This window comes from Topomyia yanbarensis, chromosome 3 (assembly GCF_030247195.1).
Source record: "Topomyia yanbarensis strain Yona2022 chromosome 3, ASM3024719v1, whole genome shotgun sequence".
Lineage (NCBI taxonomy): Eukaryota > Metazoa > Arthropoda > Insecta > Diptera > Culicidae > Topomyia > Topomyia yanbarensis.
The window spans coordinates 189717918-189738789 of record NC_080672.1 but is presented as its reverse complement, the minus strand read 5'-3'; the positions used below and the strand labels follow the sequence as shown (position 1 = coordinate 189738789).

The following is a 20872-nucleotide window of genomic DNA, read 5'->3' as shown; positions in this document are numbered from 1 at the left end:
CGAGAGAAACATCGATGAGCACTCTTTGGGGAACAGCCCGACGTATGCGAAATCGAAACAGTACTAATGAGAGCGTGGAATATTCAAACCGTTGGATATTCGATTTCGCCAAGAAGGTTTGTCCGGATTCCGCCCCGGCACAGAAGATCTACCGCGCCGCGTCTCCTCACGATAGCGCGAACGAAACACCTTTTTCGATGGTGGAGTTCTCACTTGCTCTCTTGTCGTGTAACAATAAAGCTCCGGGGCCAGACAGAATCAAATTCAACTTGTTGAAGAATCTGCCTGACTCTGCCAAGAGACGCTTGTTGAACTTATTTAATAAGTTTCTCGAGGCTAACATTGTCCCACTCGATTGGAGACAAGTGAAGGTCATCGCCATCCAAAAACCAGGAAAACCAGCCTCCGACCACAATTCGTACCGTCCGATCGCAATGCTATCCTGTATCCGGAAGTTGTTCGAGAAAATGATCCTATCCCGCCTCGACAATTGGGTCGAAGCAAATGGCTTACTGTCAGATACACAATTTGGCTTTCGCAAAGGCAAAGGGACGAACGATTGTCTTGCGTTGCTCTCAACTGAAATTCAAATGGCCTATGCTAGCAAAGAGCAGATGGCATCAGTGTTCCTAGATATTAAGGGGGCTTTTGATTCAGTTTCGATCAACATTCTTTCAGAGAAGCTGCACCAGCATGGTCTTTCAGCGACTTTAAACAACTTTTTACTAAACTTGTTGTCGGAAAAGCACATGCATTTTTCGCATGGTGACTTATCGACATCACGATTTAGCTACATGGGCCTTCCCCAGGGCTCATGTCTAAGCCCCCTTTTATACAATTTCTATGTCAACGACATTGATGAATGTCTTGACAATTCCTGCACGTTAAGGCAACTTGCAGACGATGGCGTGGTGTCTGTTACGGGACCCAAAGCTGTCGATCTACAAGGACCATTACAGAATACCCTGGACAATTTGTCTGCTTGGGCTATTAAGCTGGGTATCGAATTCTCCACGGAGAAAACTGAGCTAGTTGTATTTTCAAGGAAGCGTGAACCAGCACAACTACAGCTTCTATTAATGGGTCAAACTATCGCTCAGGTCTTCACAGTAAAATATCTAGGGGTCTGGTTCGACTCGAAAGGTACTTGGGGATGCCATATTCGGTATCTGAAACAGAAATGCCAATAAAGGATCAACTTTCTTCGTACAATAACCGGAACATGGTGGGGTGCCCACCCAGGAGACCTAATTAGGTTGTATCAAACAACGATACTGTCGGTAATGGAATACGGATGCTTCTGCTTTCGATCCGCCGCGAACATACATTTCATCAAACTCGAAAGAATTCAGTATCGTTGTTTGCGTATCGCCTTAGGGTGCATGCAGTCGACCCATACGATGAGTCTCGAAGTGCTGTCGGGCGTTCTCCCGTTGAAAAATCGATTTTGGGAACTCTCATATCGATTGCTCATTCGATGCGATATCTTGAACCCGGTCGTGATTGAAAATTTCGAAAGGCTTGTTGAGCTCAATTCTCAGACCCGTTTCATGTCCCTGTACTTTGACTACATGGCGCAGAATATTAACCCTTCTTCTTACAATCCCAACCGTGTGCATTTCATAAATACTTCTGAATCTACTGTTTTCTTCGACACATCCATGAAAGACGAGATTAGTGGAATTCCGGACCACATACGCCCACAAGTGATTCCAAACATTTTTTATAATAAATTCCGAGAAGTCGACTGTTCTAAGATGTTTTATACTGACGGATCAAACCTCGAAGGATCCACTGGCTTCGGTATTTTCAATCAAAACCTCACCGCCTCCTACAAACTCAGTGACCCTGCTTCAGTTTACGCCGCAGAACTAGCTGCCATTCAGTATACCCTTGGAGTCATTGAAACATTACCCGCAGACCATTACTTCATCGTTTCGGATAGCCTCAGTTCCATTGACGCTATTCGCTCGATAAAACATGGAAAGCACTCCTCGTATTTTTTGGGGAAAATACGGGAGCTACTGAGTGCTTTATCTGACAACTCTTTCCAGATTACCTTGGTATGGGTCCCTTCTCATTGCTCCATTCCGGGCAATGAAAAGGCAGACTCCTTAGCTAAGGTGGGTGCCTTAGAAGGAGACGTTTACGAAAGACCAATTTGCTTCAGCGAATTTTTCAGTATTACTCATCAGAGAACCCTCGAAAGTTGGCAAACTTCGTGGAGCAGTGGAGAGCTGGGAAGGTGGCTACATTCGATAATCCCTAAGGTATCGACGAAACCTTGGTTCAAGGGGATGGATGTGGGTCGTGACTTCATTCGTGTGATGTCCCGACTCATGGCAAACCATTACACGCTGGATGCACATCTCCGGCGTATTGGGCTCGTGGATAGTGGTATCTGCGCTTGTGGCGACGGCTATCACGACATCGAGCACATTGTCTGGGCGTGCACCGAGTACAGTTCCGCTAGGTCTCGGCTAATGGATACCCTGCGGGCCCGAGGAAGACCAACCAACGTCCCGGTTCGAGATGTGCTGGCAAGCCGCGATGTTCTCTATATGTCCCTTATATACACCTTTGTGAAAACCATCAATATACAAGTCTAACTGCCCCTTGTTATCTTCTTATCATTCTCAGAACGCTCTTCCACCTGTATCAAACCATCTGTATCGAATGAGCCAACAAACACGGGACCTACGGCACGAACATAACACGCTTAACTCGAAATGTAGCCGATCCACATCTGAGCCGTACTACGAAATCGTCTGGAAAAACCCCTGCCATCTTGAGGAGGACCACCCGGCGTCCCAGTACATTATTCCCCTGATGAAGGCCACCCGAGTTTGTAATCCATCCGTTGATCTCACGATGCCTGAAACTGAAATAATTTTCTCTCCCTGCCATCTTTGTCTACCCTCCCTCCCCTGACTCTTATACCCAGAAGTAACACCCCTACCCCCCCCCCCCCCAATATCATCACGAAGCATTTAGCTCTTCTTGTCTCTTCTAGTTTTAACTATTATATTATATAATCTCGTTGAAATTGCCCAACTCTACTACCCACAAAAATAACTATAATTACGAATCTTTACAAAATTCAATCATGCCCTCTAGTTATGCCTAGTTTTAAGTTAGTCGTAAAAAATTGTCCCCCTTAATTAAACATTATTTGCTCCAATAATCTCACTGATAAAAATGTCAAACCATATTGCCACAAAAACTAAATGACCCCCCTAATCTTACGAAAACAATATTATCCCCTTGTGTAGATATATAAGATAGCTATAAAATCGCATTAGTTTCATTTTAAAAAAATCAATATGTAATCCCCTAGTTTTAAGCAATTTAAAATGTAAAACAAAACAAAATTGGCACCTTTAAGCTAACGCAACGTGCCTTATCAAATAAACGATTTGAATAAAAAAAAAAAAAAAAAAAAAAAATATATATATATATATATATATATATATATATATATATATATATATATATATATATATATATATATATATATATATATATATATATATATATATATATATATATATATATATATATATATATATATATATATATATATATATATATATATATATATATATATATATATATATATATATATATATATATATATATATATATATATATATATATATATATATATATATATATATATATATATATATATATATATATATATATATATATATATATATATATATATATATATATATATATATATATATATATATATATATATATATATATATATATATATATATATATATATATATATATATATATATATATATATATATATATATATATATATATATATATATATATATATATATATATATATATATATATATATATATATATATATATATATATATATAGTACCGCGATTGGGATCCATCCAGTAGCTTGAAAGCTGCCGACGCCGTGTTCAATCAACACACAATGACTATATGCACAACTTGTTAAGGCAGACACAAGAGTCGATGAAATAAAATACCCCGGCACGCAATTAGTGAGGGAAAAAACTAACTCATTCAATGAGTTTCATCGTCGAAAAATGCTTAGGGTGGAAGTTTTCCGTGACTTAACTTTTGTCGATTCCGACAGCATAAGTCATTAAATTGACTTTACGCTTGTCCGGACATGTCGCAGACTCAGGTGATTCGCATTTAATGCCAAATGATCCTGACTCCTTCTGCGTTGCAGAAGACAAAGAGTTAAGTAGCCGGGAAACTCTAAGCTTGTTCATTGACCCTACTCCACGCTTTTCTAAACTTTCTTACTTCAAATCATTGCTCTTCCTTGAGTACTATGGCTCTTAATATTTGAAAAAAAAAATATTTCACCTTCCAGTCCCTTGCTAATTATATGTCGTTGCAATATAAAAACCTGTTTTAATCCACCTAGCGGTGCAATTGTGCCTTTCTCATTTCTCTAAACTATGGCACGGAGGCTTTTTATGTTCAACATAATTGTGGAAATGTCCATTACATTCTTAGTACACTTTGCACTTATACACAATGGCATGCCAGCCACGAACTTGATGAGCTACGTGTCGACGGTGAAACACTTGAAACAAAAAAATATCATACTCCATTAGCCTAATCAGCATTTGATCAATGTTATCTGCTTACTAACTCATTTTGTCATACGGGGGTGGGTATGTGAGGAGGGCGAAAGTCCCATGAACGAACGACTCCCCAGCTTAAATTGGTATGCTTTGTGATATAGTGGTGGTTTAAAGATGATGGGGTTGAAAGGGAGGGGTATGAGGGCTGGATGGGGTGGTGGTCTGAGGGGTGATTTAAGGAGATTTTTAAAGGAGGGGAGTGAACAGTAGAGGGGGGGTGTAACTCCTCTCCGTAAACCATCAACTACGCCCCTGTTACAATCCAGAAACATGCGAGTCGAAAAAAAAATTTGGCCGGGATTAGGTTGACGTTTTTCAGAGTGATTGCATAACCTTTCTATATGAGAAAGGCAAAAATGTGCCAAAATCCAAAAAAGTGAATCGTCGTCAAATTTTTTTTCGAGTTTGCATCAAATCTCGACGTTTCATGCACCTTGAACACATTTAGCATCAAAAATAAAAATTCTATTTTTAATTTTTCCTATAGTTTATATGAGAAATTTCTGTGTGACCGCACTCTGAAACCCGTAATTCCGGAACCAGAATTCCGATCGATCCAAAATTCAATAGCAGGCGATGGGAAGGTTGCACCTTTCATTTGAGACTAAGTTTGGGCAAATCGGTCCAGCCATCTCTGAGAAAAATGAGTGACATTATTTGACACATACACACACACATACACACACATACACACACATACTCACACATACACACACAAACACACATACATACACACATACACACACATACAGACTTTTTCCGATCTCGACGAACTGAGTCGAATGGGATATGACACTCGGCCCTCCGGGCCGGGATTATGTTGACGTTTTTCAGAGTGATTGCATAACTTTTCTATATGAGAAAGGCAAAAATATGCCAAAATCCAAAAAAGTGAATCGTCGTCAAATTTTTTTCGAGTTTGCATCAAATCTCGACGTTTCATGCACCTTGAACGCATTTAGCACTATGGGAAAAATAAAAATTCTATTTTTAATTTTTCCTATAGTTTATATGAGAAATTTCTGTGTGGCCGCACTCTGAAACCCGTAATTCCGGAACCAGAATTCCGATCGATTCAAAACTCAATAGCAGCCGATGGGAAGGTTGCACCTTTCATTTGAGACTAAGTTTGGGCAAATCGGTCCAGCCATCTCTGAGAAAAATGAGTGACATTATTTGACACATACGCACATACATACACACACATACACACACATACATACACACATACACACACATATACAGACTTTCTCCGATCTCGACGAACTGAGTCGAATGGGATATGACACTTGGCCCTCCGGGCCGGGATTAGGTTGACGTTTTTCAGAGTGATTGCATAACCTTTCTATATGAGAAAGGCAAAAATGTGCCAAAATCCAAAAAAGTGCATCGTAGTCAAATTTTTTTTTTCGAGTTTGCATCAAATCTCGACGTTTCATGCACCTTGAACACATTTAGCATCAAAAATAAAAATTCAGTTTTTAATTTTTCCTATAGTTTATATGAGAAATTTCTGTGTGGCCGCACTCTGAAACCCGTAATTCCGGAACCAGAATTCCGATCGATCCAAAATTCAATAGCAGCCGATGGGAAGGTTGCACCTTTCATTTGAGACTAAGTTTGGGCAAATCGATCCAGCCATCTCTGAGAAAAATGAGTGACATTATTTGACACATACGCACATACACACACACATACACACATACATACACACATACAGACTTTTTCCGATCTCGACGAACTGAGTCGAATGGGATATGACACGCGGCCCTCCGGGCCGGGATTAGGTTGCCGTTTTTCAGAGTGATTGCATAACCTTTCTATACGAGAAAGGCAAAAAGGGAAAAGATTGTCTCACTATAAGTCGTTAATAAAAAAAAGATGGGTGGGTTATGTCAGAGACATAACCAGGGTGAAGTAGAATACACTATAATTGATCCAGCGTATCATTCGCTTTGGCGAATGATGCGCTGGATTCGATTCTCGTTGGATGCTGCTGACTTCTGCTCTCCATTTCTGGATTGAACTGTTGTCCATGGGTGAGATACTGACATGATTGGTGTAGCTCTAGCGTTATAAACCGTTTATGATTTCTTTCTGCATCGTATAATGAAAATATTAAATTGCTGGATCAATTATAGAAAGATGGCGTTTGGTCACGGGTTTCTTACAATAATATTGTATTGCGTCTACCACCTGCGTTTCAAAGGTCTCCATCTCCAGGGCAAAAAACACTGACAATATTATGTTTGTCAAGTCTGTTTGAAGATTTGAACGGAAGACGAACGCACTAATCTACCTCAGACTGTCCCCGCGCACATCACTCATTTCTCAATGATGTGTGTGGGGACCGTCTCAGGTAGATCAGTGTGTTGCGTTTTCCGTTCAAATATTCAAATCAACTTAACAAAGATAATATTGTTAGTGTTTTGCCCTGAAGAGGAAGGCATAGAACTTCGAAACGCAGGTGATAAACGCAATACAATATTATTGTAAGAGACCCGTGACCAAACGCCATCTCTCATTACTGAAAACAAAGTGATCGTTCATCTTTCTATCGGATCAATTGAAGACAGTATTGGCCAGTGATATGAAAAGTACGAAATATATCTTCGGCTTTATACATTGCAGCTTTTGACAAACACTAGATCAATGCACCTCCAAGTGTAGTAGTTTGTGAAGGATCAGTAATAAGACGAAGCTTGAGGCATTCATTCGTGAAATGAACAAATTTCATGTTTCCCTGCTTTTAAATGTCTATGTTAAAATCTCCCGATACAACCATCGGGATATTATTCAGAGCGTAAGGAAATAAATTACGTGTAACGAAAGATTGCTTTTCTTTAAATGTTGTATCTTGGCGAAATGTATACAGTAACCAGCATCGTTTTAATACCTTTTAGCATAACTTCTGCTGCACAAATATCACCATTATTATCAGCCAGAGACAAATTCGCGTCATGCTCTTCACCGACTTGTTCAATTTCAAGAACAATAGCCATAGTAGATGCAGTGGTCCTTTGAGAAATTGCAACACCACCAGCTCTAGAATTAGGACGCTTATATTCGGCGATACAACTATAACCGTTTATATCCACAGCAGAACAATTGCTCAACCAAGTCTCACTGAGGGCTAAAATGTCGACTGTGGTTAGTAAATTGTCCGTTGAAATATCTGAGAAATGACTTCAAACTTTGGTCGGTAAAACTTATCAAGCTGCAACTATGATCTATCGCTCCAATAAAATTCAGTAATTCACTGTTAATAGTCGGCAGCTGATGATTTGACAGGCGTATGAAATACTAACATACGCGAGTCGAATAATACTGGCCATTGACAGATAATAATTGATTTCTGGAAATCAATTTTTCTTTATTCATGTATGTTATACATACTTACAAATCTTATAGAAGATTCCTGATTATTTTTCTAACTGATTGGTTCAAACATTGTGTATTTTGGTTAAGTACAATAAAAGTTACAAACTTTCAAAACGCGAGCTTCGTTTTTTTCCGAAATTTTGAAATGGGGCTTCTATTTTGAAACGTTTGTCGCAGTCACAATAATAGTTGGTGGTTCTTTCGAGTGATAGCGCTGATAAGGGCTAATTTGTTTGCCGAAGAAAATATTCTCCGGTTGGGACATTTTTGTTCCAATTGTCCCTGCTTTCTAACACGGAGCTGCACAAATTAATCCACGGCGATGAATCCTAATAATCACCTTCTCTCCCGGTGTTGACATACAGTCTGGGACATCTAACAAGTGGACTTGCTGAAACTGACTGAAATGCCAATTCTTTCTGATCCAGATTTGCGGCTCGGTGTATGAAATTAGCGTGAACCAACCAGGAACGAGCTTCAGTCAAATGATTTGAAATCGGTTTTTTCGTGCTTGTGTGTGCTATCTTACATCCATCAGAAATGAAAATGATGCCCTCTGTTAGTAGCACGTATCGACACAAACTGATTCATCCACCAGTCGTGTACAGCTCACAAATATTTCTCGGTATTGTACAGCCATCCGTTCGCGACAAGCAATCAAATACGAATGTTGATAGAAACAAATCTGCAGCGGACCTATATTTAAAACTTTTCATCATTTAAGTGTTCGGTTGGTGCTCCATATTGACGGCTTTGGCCGAGATGAGCTGAAAATTTTCACCATTTTCGGTAGTTTTTTGGAAGATTTTTTAAAACACAGTATTTTCTGTTAAGTATGATGGAATTTATTAACGTTCAAAATTTGACGCGACTGCCACAGCCGATATTTTGATACGGGACCCCTATATTGAAATGTTAGAAGTATTCTACTTCAAAAGGGAAAAAATGCACCGCGATGGGGATCTATCCAGCAGCTTTGGATGAAAGCTGCCGACGCCTTGTTCAATCAACACACAGTGACTATATGCACAACTTGTTGAGGCAGACACAAGGGTCGATGAAATAAAATACCCCGGCACGCAATTAGTGAGGGCAAAAACTAACTCATTCAATGAGTTTCATCGTCGCAAAATGCTTAGCGTGGAAGTTTTCCGTGCCTTAACTTTTTGGCGGTTCCGACAGCATAAGTCATTAAATTGACTTTACGCTTGTCCGGATATGCCGCAGACTCAGGTGATTCGCATTTAATCTCTTAATATTTAAAAAAAAAACTTGTTTTAAGTTTATAAGTGTAATATCTCGCAAAGTATTTTGATATCTACTCCCAATATTTTACACAATCTTTTTAATACGATTCTTATTATTTAAAGAAAACAATAAGTAAAAATATAGCCCACCTTAAAAAAATTCAATTTGTTTCTAATAATTGCAGTTTTCATAAATTATAATTCAATTTGTTTCTAATAATTAAAGATTTTATAAGTTACATAACAAAAAAAATTTTTTTTTGTGATATTTTTTCGGTAAGCCCATGTGAAAACGCAACTTTTTCTCGGTAATTTGTTATACAACTATTGAAAGCTGAAGTACTTTGAGAACATTTGCATTTAGAACTATGTTGCTACTGAAATATTTGTTTGGTTACCTTCACAGCTTGTCTTTGCTCGCTGATCATGCTAATGAATTAAAAAAAACTAATTCTCATGCATATGTAATGTTATTTGAAATCATTATCAATCAATCGAAGGTCCAAAAAACAGCTTATGCTAAAAAGAAGGCGATATCAAAAAAGGTTGTAATTTAATTTAAAATTAATAACATTTTAAAAATATACTACCAAAATTTCAAAGAAGGCGAATCCATTTCATTGCATTTATTGTATTTGAATCAATGAAATTTTAAAATTATTTCCATTGATTTGCTCTTGTTCCAAAGAAGGCTAATTCACATAGAAATTTTTAATACGAAGTGGAATTTAAAATATCTGAAGGCGTTTTCAATGTTCTGTTACTGTAAACAAAAAGAATAAAAATCAATAAAAGTCCAAGAGTATTTTCAGAGAAACTTCATATAGATTGAAAAACCATTCTACAAAAAATTCCAAAGAATAATGCATATTTATAAGAAGGCATGCATCTCAGACATTCACAATCTATAAAATTTCAAAGGTTCCAGGAATATTTACAACTGAATTTTAGGAAATGTTTATATTTTTTCGTTACCTTTTACCTAATCTTCATGAAAATCAATCAACGTATTCAGGGAATTTTTAGAGTACTAGTGATTGGTTATCATAAAAATGTTGCCAACGTTGTGGAAAAAACTGCTTTTTCAATTTCAAAGATAGCCTGCATTTCGAGGCGTTCTAAAATGATCGTTACGAATTTACGCACCATTCTAGAGTACGGTATAAGCATATTCTTCTTTGCGCAATAAGGAGATGAATCAATATCCCAAAAATGGGATTCATAATACGACTTATGCAGCACAAAAAAAAAGATGGGTGGGTAATGTCTGCGACATAACCGGAGAGATGTAGAATACATAAGGAACACGTTCTTCAAATATGTTGATACTCATTGGAATTTTCGGACAAAAGGTGATTTGGGCGAGGAATATTTCAAATTATTCTTTACAAAAATGATGGTGGTCCTGAAAAGGACCGGTTTTGTTGGCGTTGTTGGCCTTGGTGAGGGAGATGGCTAACGATGAAATTAATTGTTAGCATGAGGAAGTCGCGTAGTACTGGCCAATGGAAGAACAGATAATAATTGATTCCTGAAAATCAATTTTTCTTTATTCATGTAAATTATACATACTTACAAATCTAACAGAAGATTCCTGATCATATTTCTGAATCATTAGTGCGAACATTGTGTAATTTGGTTAAGTACAATGAAAGTTACAAACTTTCCAAACTCGACCTTCTGTTCATTCAGAAATATTGAAATGGGGTGTCGTGGTCACAATAAAAAAAGATGGGTGGGTAATGTCTGTCACATAACCGGAGCGTCGTGATTTCAATTCGAGACGTTAATTTAAATCTAATAATATTCAACAGAATCACGTTTGAATGGGAAATTTTCAAATAATTCTCTATGGTAATAATGGTGGTTCTGAAAAGAACCTTTGGTATCGGCGTTGGTGTTGATGGTGATGCGCTGGATCGTTGGATATTTTTGGCATGATAGTTACGTGCCTGGCGAACTGTTTTGTAGCCTCGAACAAAACGACAAGACTGGCTTCTTCGGGTACCATTACGGCTGAACTTTATAAGCTTAGCTCGACTTTGAAATCCTGCACAATCTCACGAATCAGACACTGGTAGGGCCATTTTGTTTGCTACTAGCACGGAGCTGCACAAAAAATCATTTAATGCAGTTAGTTCACGGGGGCTGCCAAAAAGCTTGAATAGAAGCATGCGACTTCAACGTTTCTCTTAAACACATGCAACAACACATTCGTTTTGGTAATACTGATAATAACAGTAGAAAGGAATGGAAAAGCAGTGCACGAAACGAGCGAGAGGATAATTTAAATTTTTGTTCCGTGTGCAAGCTACTTCTTTCCACCCAACGTATTATGTTGCTTGTTGAAAATTTGCTACACACCTTAAAATAAAAGTTTCAGTTTAACTCTCACTAGAACACAATTGATTGGTCCTGAAAAGAACCGTTGCTTTTATTGTAATTTACGCCCACTCCCACAAACCGACCAAGTAGGCATCAGTGGCTTCATTACGGCTGAGTTTTGTAAGCGTAGCTCGACTTTGAAGTAATACACAACCATACGAACCAGACGCTGGAATGTTAGCCAGCGGATTAGTTGCTCCGTTGCCCTTTAGTTGGGGCGAAATACTAGCATGGCGACAGTTCCTGATCGGTAGTTGGTTGCGATGGGCCACCAGTAGCTGGGCACTTTTGCGGACCGTCATCATCGCCAACTGCTTTCCTCCGGTGGACTGGCTGCTTGCTAGTGCTTGAACGAATACGAATGATGAGAAAAACCGAACGACCAATATTCATATACGAGAAAGCACTACTATCGCTCTCTCGCTCGTTTTCGTGCCATTCCTGCGCCTTTCCTTTCCGTTCGGCTACCAATACTAGCATAACCAAAACGAATATTCTGTCTTTCCATCGCCTTCAATCTAGTGGCCAGTGCTAGCAAACTTGCATGTTCAGTTTTTCAATAACAACATTCAAACAATATTTTCAAAGAATGTTGCAGATTTGAAAAGAAGGAAGGAAAAGATTTTCACAAATTTAAATTCTTTTGTTTTATTTGTTAGCGCTGATAAAGGCTATTTAGTTTGCTACTAGCAAGGAGCTGCACAAACAAATCGATTTATGCAGTTAATCAACGGAGGCTGCCAAAAAGTTCGAATAAAAGCATGCGACTAGTGTACTTTGCACGTTCTATATTTTATCAATACTAGAGAGGATCAATAAAATAATTCAAATTGTAATAGCGACATGCAATTGTGGCAACACTGGTCATGAGATGGTGGGGGAACACGCACATTCGTTTTAGTTATGATGGTAGTAGCAGCAGAAAGGAATGGAAAAGCAGTGCACGAAAACGAGCGAGAGGATAATTTAAATTCTCTTTCTTTCTTTCCACACATCGTATTTCTTATATTGCTTTCTGAAAATTACTTGTTATACACCATAAAATGTAAATTTCAGTTTAACTCTTATTAGAACACAATTAATTGGTCCTGTAAAGAACCGTTTATTGTTTTATTGCGGGAGCATAATTCAGACGCACTCCCCGCGGACACGGTGAGCTAGAAAGCACTATTTTGCATTCTCGAACAAACCGACCAAGTAGGCATCGTTGGCTTCTCGGGGCATCATTACGACTGAGCTTTGTAAGCGTAGCTCGACTTTGCAGTCCTGCACAATCTCACGACCCAGACGCTGGAACGATAGCCTACTCTGTTGCCCTTTAGTTGGGGCGAAATTCTTGCAGGGCGACAGTTCCTGATCGGGTTGCGATGAGTCACCAGTAGCTGGGGCACTTTTTCCGCCGTCGTCATCGCCGACTGCTTTTCTTCGGTGGACTGGCTGCTTGCTAGTGCTTGAACGAATACGAATGATGAGAAAAACCGACCGACAGATATTTATATAATCGCGCTAATATGCACTACTATCGCTTTCTCGCTCGTTCTCGTGCCGTGCATGAGCCTTTCCTTTCCGTCCGGCTTCTAATGGCCTAACCAAAGGAATATGCCGTCTTTCCCCCACCAAGTGCTCTCGTCAAGCAACCCAATGCGAATAACCATACGAACAAACATGTAATGGACCTATATATAAACTTTTCATTATTTTATTGTTCGGTTGGTCTACCATAACGACGGCTCTGTGCGGGATGGGCTGAAAATTTTCACTTTTCCGAGTCGTTTTCGAAAGATTTTTCAAAACGCATTTTTTTTGTTATTAGTACATGTTATACATACTTCAAATTTTAATACAGCATAGAGGAACATATTTGCAACAAATTGGCCTAAAAATCAAATCATTCTGTTAAGTATGATAAAAGTTATTAACGTTCAAAATCTGACGCGGCGCCGCAGCCGATATTTTGAAACGGGACCCCTATATTGAAACCTTAAATGTATTCTACATTAATATTAATTTCAAGTAATTTGTTCAGCATTTTCCCGCCAGCACGTTTTATTTTAATCCGGGCCCGAAATCTTTCTCCTGTAATGTTTGACCTATAGTGTCAAATACTAAAGTTTTTTTAGACTCCTTAGAACGATAAAAAGTGACTTTCGTAGGATTTTTTCGCTATTTTAATTCTACGCGAAACGTCTTTCAATTTCATTGCTTTCGTTTCTCTTAGTCTTAAATTTGCCGAAAATAGCCAAGAAAATCAATACAGACATCATTTATTAACTAAAATCCTTCGTACGTCGCTGGAGAAAATAGTTTAGAATATGCTGTGAATATTTCAAAGCTCGTGGTTTGAAGTGGATTTGAAAAAACGCGCTTAAAGTTTTTAGTATGCTTAGAGTTTACCTAAAAACGATAGAACAGAATTGATAATATACAATTAGGTATTCTGCTCGCCTTCCATTTTCTGTTATATCACTTTATTTCAATAACGAAATTTCCAAATCTTAAAAATTCTACAGTGGTGTATTATGCTTTTCACCGAACATTACCATGCGACGGAATCGATTCAAAATAGTAAAAGAATAGAAAATATACCATATTAACTGAATCCGCAAAATTTGGAACAAATATCAGGCAAAATATAGGGCCTGTTGGTCAGGAATTAGACGATCATGAATTTATTCACCCCTTCATCACCTGCTGTGGGAAAATTGGAAAGTATTTGTTTCTACTTTGGTACACATTCAATTCATTGATATCCTATCCATTGGGGTGCTTTTTATTCCCCACTCGATGTTTTTAAATCCTTCTAAGTTTCTATTTGGTTCCAAACCAAAAGTCGTACGTAAGATGTGCATATAATGCTCAATTTAAATAAATTTTCCTGACATTGCGGAATCGAAAAGATTAAATCTTTAAAATGACAGCTTTGCAATATTGTCGCTATCTTGTTTTGCCTTTCTCATATAAAGAAAGGCTATGCAATCACTGTAAAAATCAATTTTTTAACCGAGGCCCGGAGGGCCGAGTGTCATACACCATTCGATTCAGTTCGTCGAGATCGGCAAATGTCTGTGTGTGTATGTATGTGTGTATGTGTGTGTGTCATTTAAACTCACACAATTTTCTCAGAGATGGCTGAACCGATTTTCGCAAACTTAGTTTCATCTGAAAGGTATAACGCTCCCATAAGCTGCTAATGAATTTTTAGTTGATCCGACTTCCGGTTCCGGAGTTACGGGTTGAAGAGTTCGGTCACACAGAAAATTCCCATATAAACTGGTACCACCATGATGTTCAAATGATGTAAAACATATTAAAATTGATGTAACATTACTCTAGTTTGCGGGTCTGGATCACTAATAATCAATCAAAGCAGCTTTGACCACATTGGCCACCTATGTCGGTTCATGACGCCCCCGGGGAACCCGCCAAGTTCCTAAGCTAATATCACACCCATTCCCCAACGAATTCTCTACCGATTTTCACAAACTTGATTTCAAATGAAAGATACAGTAATACTATTGACTGCTGCTGAATTTCATTCGGTTCTGACTCTTGCTTCCGGAGTTACAGGGGTGTTAGTAAGGATACACTGGAATTTCCCATATAAATCGGTACAATCGTAATACCTCAGAGGCTAAAAACTATTGAAATGGTCACCAAATTACTTCTAATCGCAGATCTATATCACTAATTGCCAATCAAACATTCTTTGAATATATTGTCCACTATCGACGATTCCGGAAGTCCGGAATTCCGGGCATATTCCACAATTAAAGTCACATCGGTTCTTCGGTGATGACTGAACCGATTTTCTCAAACCAAGTCTCAAATGGAAGGCAAAATATGCAGTTGAGTATTGCCTCGCCGCCCTTTCCCCCCCGCCTTGCCCTTACACCTCACTCCTTCATCACTCCCCTCCCCTTGGACCACCTTCACGCCCGCATTTTCTTCATCCACCCCGTATACCGAAATAAGATGAAGGATTTCTGACGCATCCTCCACTCCCACTCTACTAACCCCCCATTCTCTCCACTTTCAAACCCATTCCACCAACATTTCAAAATATAATCACATGAAGATAACATTCAACTCATGCTGATTAAGTTAATTAAATATTATTCTTTTGCCTTTCTCATATAGAAAGGTAATGCAATTGCTCCAAAAACCGACTTTCTAAACGAGGCCCGGAGGGCCGAGTGTCATATAATATTCGACTCAGTTCACCGAGATCGCAAAATACCTGTGTGTATGTATTTTTTTACAATGGAGAAGACCTTTACGTCCTAGCCCAGTACACGTGCTATTGGTAGGGTCCAATCTACCACACGGGGTGCACTGGGGGCGTGTCGGGCTCGAATGGTGAGGCTGCCATTAATACCGACTAAACTCCATTGGGCTCCGCCATCATTCCTCCCAGTAACTACCTCTCGGTATTACTTCTGGGGGAAACTGTGTGTATGTATGTGTGTATGTATGTATGTATGTATGTATGTGTGTGTATGTGCGGATTTGTTAACAAAATGTCCGCATCGGTTTCTCGGAGATGGCTGAACCGATTTTTACAAACTAGATTCAAATGAAAGGTATAATATTCCCATAGGTTGCTATTGAATTTCATTTTCAACCGACATCTTGTTCCGGATTACGAGTTGAAGAGTATGGTTACAAAACAAAATTTGTTGATTTGTCCACATCGGTTTCTCGGAATTTTCTGAATCGATTTTGATAAACTTGATTTTAAATGAAAGGGCCATCAGCTGCTGTTGAATTTTGTGTGGATCCGAGTTCTGGTTCCTGAATTACAGGATGATACGTACGATTACGCAGCAAATCCCGATTCTAACGAATTCTGCGATGAATGTAAAAAGGTGATTTTTTTTCCAAAATGTAAACACAACGGTTGAATTTGTAGATCTAGGTCACCAACAGTCATTCAAAGTCTCTTTGGCCACACTGGCCACCATCGACGGATCCGGAAGCTTCTAAATTCAAAATAACGATTATATTGGTTTCTCGAAAATGGCTAGACCGATATGGTCAACTTAATCTCAAATGAAAGGTGTTGCGTCCCCGGAAACTGATATTAAATTCCATCTCCATCCGACTTTCGGCTCCGGAGTTACGGGTTGTGGAGTGCGATCACATAGAAAACTCCGATTCAAACCGATACCGCGATGAATGCAAAAAGGTGCTCTTATACTTACTAAGAGTAATAAGAATGAAAGACATTTCCATAATGTTATATTGTACGAACCAGTTATTAAATCATAGTTTGGAGAAATGAGAAAGGCACAATTGCACCTCTAGGTGGATTAAAACAGGTTTTTTACCATAATAACCACTCAAGATAAAAAAAAATTAAAAATATTTTCAAACAACTTTTCATGTTATAAAGTAGGTAAAATCTTCTAGAACACAATTAGCTGCATAGCAGGTCTTCTAAAAATAAGTTTGGTCGGTGAGGTACGATTTTTTTTATTTTCCGGGAAATGGAATTCCGCTAAATGGTTTTTCCGGGAAATGATACATTCCGGGAAATGGGACATTCCGGGAAACGATATTCCGGGATATGGTACATTCCGGGAAATAGTTTTCCGGGAAGTGGCATTCCGGGGAATGGTATACCGGGAAATGACGTACAACCAGTAATTTGACATAAACTAATTTTGCCTAACGGCGTGGCAAATCGAGTAGATTTGCTTGCCAAGTGTCGCCACTTCCGACGCTATATGTAAGTAAAAACCTGTTTTAATCCACCTAGTGGTTCAATTGTGCCTTTCTTATTTGTCCAAACTACGATTCCATGTGGTTATGTTTATTTATTTTTTTTTTATTTCGATTATAGAGGTTTTAACCTTTAAGGTCATTCGCCTCTTCGGATTAGAAAAATCTCTTATGAAAAATTTCTAACCCTATGTGCGGGATCGGGACTCGAACCCAGGTGCGCTGCGTACAAGGCAATCGATTTACCAACTACGCTACGCCTACCCCCTCAGGTTATGTTTAGTATAATGCAGGAAATGTCTATTACATAATTAGTACGATTTGCATACATGGATCGACAACCACGAACTTGAGATGCTATGTGTCGGCGCTAAAACACTTGAAAGCAGCGGCGGATCCATGAGGAGGGTTCAGGGGGTCCGGACCCCGCCAAAAAATTTCAACTTAAGAAATTTTAAATTAGTTTCAATTTTGAAGCAGTTTCAAACTCAAAATAATTTCAAACCAAATGTTTTACTAGTTTTTATTGAATGCGATTATTGGATATTACGTAATGTGTTCATTACAAAATCGAAATTTCAACTTACTAGGAAAGTTTTTTTCGGGGGGAGAGGGTTGGATGGAAGTGGACTTGATGGCGGAAGGGTGGTGTGTAATGTGTGTGTGTGGGAGGGGGGTGCTAACTCCTCGCCGCATACCCCTGGCTATGCCCCTGTTTAAATACAGAAAGCCCATTTTATTAAAAAAATAGGTTGACGATGCTCAGAGTGATTGCATAATATTTCTACATGAGAAAGGTAAAGATAATTGGAGACATCATCACTTTCCTTCTCGCGCTGTCAAACTTCACTACCGCTCAGTCAGACTCAAACTAGCCATAGCCTCAATATTTTAGTAAACTGGGCAATCGAGTGGGTAACGGGTTTGCTTACAAAATTCCGCCTTTAATGACATTCGACGGTATCCGAAATGACGTCCTCTTTGATGTGACCAAACATTCGATGCTGACACGGAAATCTTCATATCAGGGATGAAATTTTATGAAAACATTATCTAGAGCAAGCGTTTTCAAGGCTTTTACGCCGGTGATTACAATATTGGCTCACTGCCTCGGTAACTCAAGGATGGCTGCCATTTTGTCGGACATGAAATTCTTCTGAAAACCGCCGTCGAGCAACACACGGCACTCGTGTGGTTGATTATGTCGATCAATAGCGTGAAATATTGCAGTTAGTAATAGCACATAGCACATGGAAGTGACGTGCGTTTATGGGGTATATGCTTTGCAATTTTTAAAATCTAGAAGCGGTTTTTTGGTTTCGGATAATAGTATTGTAGAACCAATTTATTTGGTTAAACTAAATTCTGGAATTCTAATCACAGTTTCATTATATTTGATACGGCTATTTCCTTTTTCTCTGCTAGCTTTTAGAATCAAAATGCAGTATTTTTGTCACTAATGTAAATATTTTTGTATCGATAATGTCTTGATTTTATTTCTGTTGCAACAAAATATTTGAATTTGAATCAAAATCGTAAAATATTTGATTCGAATATATACCCTATTTCTTTGCGTGTTATGTTCTGATGCAGCGGACGTTGAGGATAAGTAATCAAACTTTTTTTCAATTGTATGCAATCGCACATCGACGTCCTTAATTTAATATTGCATTAAACTAAACAGTGATTTTGGTGAATCTAAATAACATGCATTTATTATAGATAAATATATTCTATTGTAGGTACGAAACACTTTGTCAGCACATACGGACTACGGCGGTCGTTAGAAGGTGGTTTGCTGAAACTGTACTTTTAAACCCCCCCACACGATTAAGTGAATATATATTGGCAGCACCGTCGCCTGAGATACGCTCTGTCTTCGGGAAACTAGTTGTTTTCTTTTGTCACTGTGCCGCTAATGATGAACCCATTCAAGGTTATGAAGGAAGTAATTTGTGTGAGCAAGTACTCATCGCAGTCTTATCCTTACTGAAAGGAGATGTCGCTGATTTCGGAAAACATTTACCGCAATATTTCAACCTATTCAGCCTTTATGCTGGTTTAGGACTACATGAAAAACAGCAACTAATAAGAGTATACACATTTGTTTCACAGGTCTTGGATTGTCATAATAATTTTTATTCATTTCAGCTTAACGTTCCTGCCGTCTTTATGAAGGTAGCGTTAGATGAAGGCCCTGGAGGTCAAATCAAGTATCAGTATCCAGATCTGAGTAAGCTGCATTATGTAGTTTCGCATTTAATTCGTTCATGTGACGTGTCAAGCAGATGCCAGAGTTCGACTGGTGTGGTAGCAGTGAAACCAAATATTTATATTGATCCGCACATAACTTATGACACACTGATGCCTCTTTCTCTGGAGTGTAGCGAATATCTCTTCAATAGAGTGAGGTATATCTTGAAAGACGACGCAAATTATGATATTTCTAAAATTTCATCCTTTTAGTTACGTCAAACGATTAATTGAGGATACAAATATAGGTGAAGAAGGTGTTAAACTGCTGCAGTATTGCAGTTGGGAAAATCCTCACTTTTCCCGATCGTTGCTTGCAGAACTGTTATGGCACTGCGGGTATGCGTACTGGCACGAAATGAGACACCACACAGAACTGCTGCTTCACATACTGCTTATTGAAGATTCTTGGCAAAACCATAGGATACACAACGCAATTCTGGGTAAGCCAATATACTTGTATTCCATGCTAGAGTGTCCATCGTTGGTCTACTCTGAGTTCATTCGTATTCTCACAAGAAGTGTCTGAACCGAATCGGTAAACGGACCAACGTACTTGAAGTTAGTATGAAATTTCAAAAGCAACAATGAAACAGATTTCAATCGCTAAAAAGTTTTATCGTACGTTAAACTAATAAATTCGAAGTAAAAGGAGGAGTTGTTATCTACTCTTCCAATCAACACGTCATGTACTTATATCATGTTTTATTTTGTTATTTTAACATGGAATTAACGGAAAAGAAAAGTTTGTTCATATTGTTTGAATCACGCAATATATAACTAATTAGATGGATCGACAAGAAAAAAACGACTAGTGGTAGGCACATTAGAACATTTTTTAATAGGTTAAACGGGTCCTTTGGATTACGTAATGTAAATTTAGCAAGCACGATTTCCGTAATTCGATATCTTGATTAAGGGGTTACAAACTTTTTGCGCGGAAAATATAAAAAAAGTTTGAATTTACGTAAAGGCAGAAAACAATGATTTCATTATATCAAATTTATAGTATTTTGGTAGCACATTTTTCAGCGAAATGAACAAGCATAAGTTTTTTAAAAATATATTGATAATTGGCAAAGTTATGACTTTTTCCCCGAAACCCTATTTTATTTAAGAGGTGTGCGGTGATTACGGTTGAAGATCAATAGATCAACTAAAATCCCAAAACTCATTGCATTAAAAAAATTCATCCACAAAACAAAAACTTATGCATAAAAAAGGGATCGTT

The 20872-nt window shown here is 38.3% G+C and overlaps 1 protein-coding gene across 2 annotated transcripts in view; it reads left to right on the top strand.

Annotated features, from left to right (window-relative positions):
• Nucleotides 1-20872, top strand: part of LOC131691077 (probable ubiquitin carboxyl-terminal hydrolase FAF) — a 673880-nt gene that overhangs the window by 497625 nt on the left and 155383 nt on the right. For both annotated transcript variants that reach the window (XM_058977248.1, XM_058977247.1), the window contains exons 14-16: nt 19131-19482; nt 19540-19799; nt 19855-20084. In XM_058977248.1, the coding sequence (XP_058833231.1) occupies nt 19131-19482; nt 19540-19799; nt 19855-20084 (842 nt within the window). The remainder of the gene's footprint in view (nt 1-19130; nt 19483-19539; nt 19800-19854; nt 20085-20872) is intronic.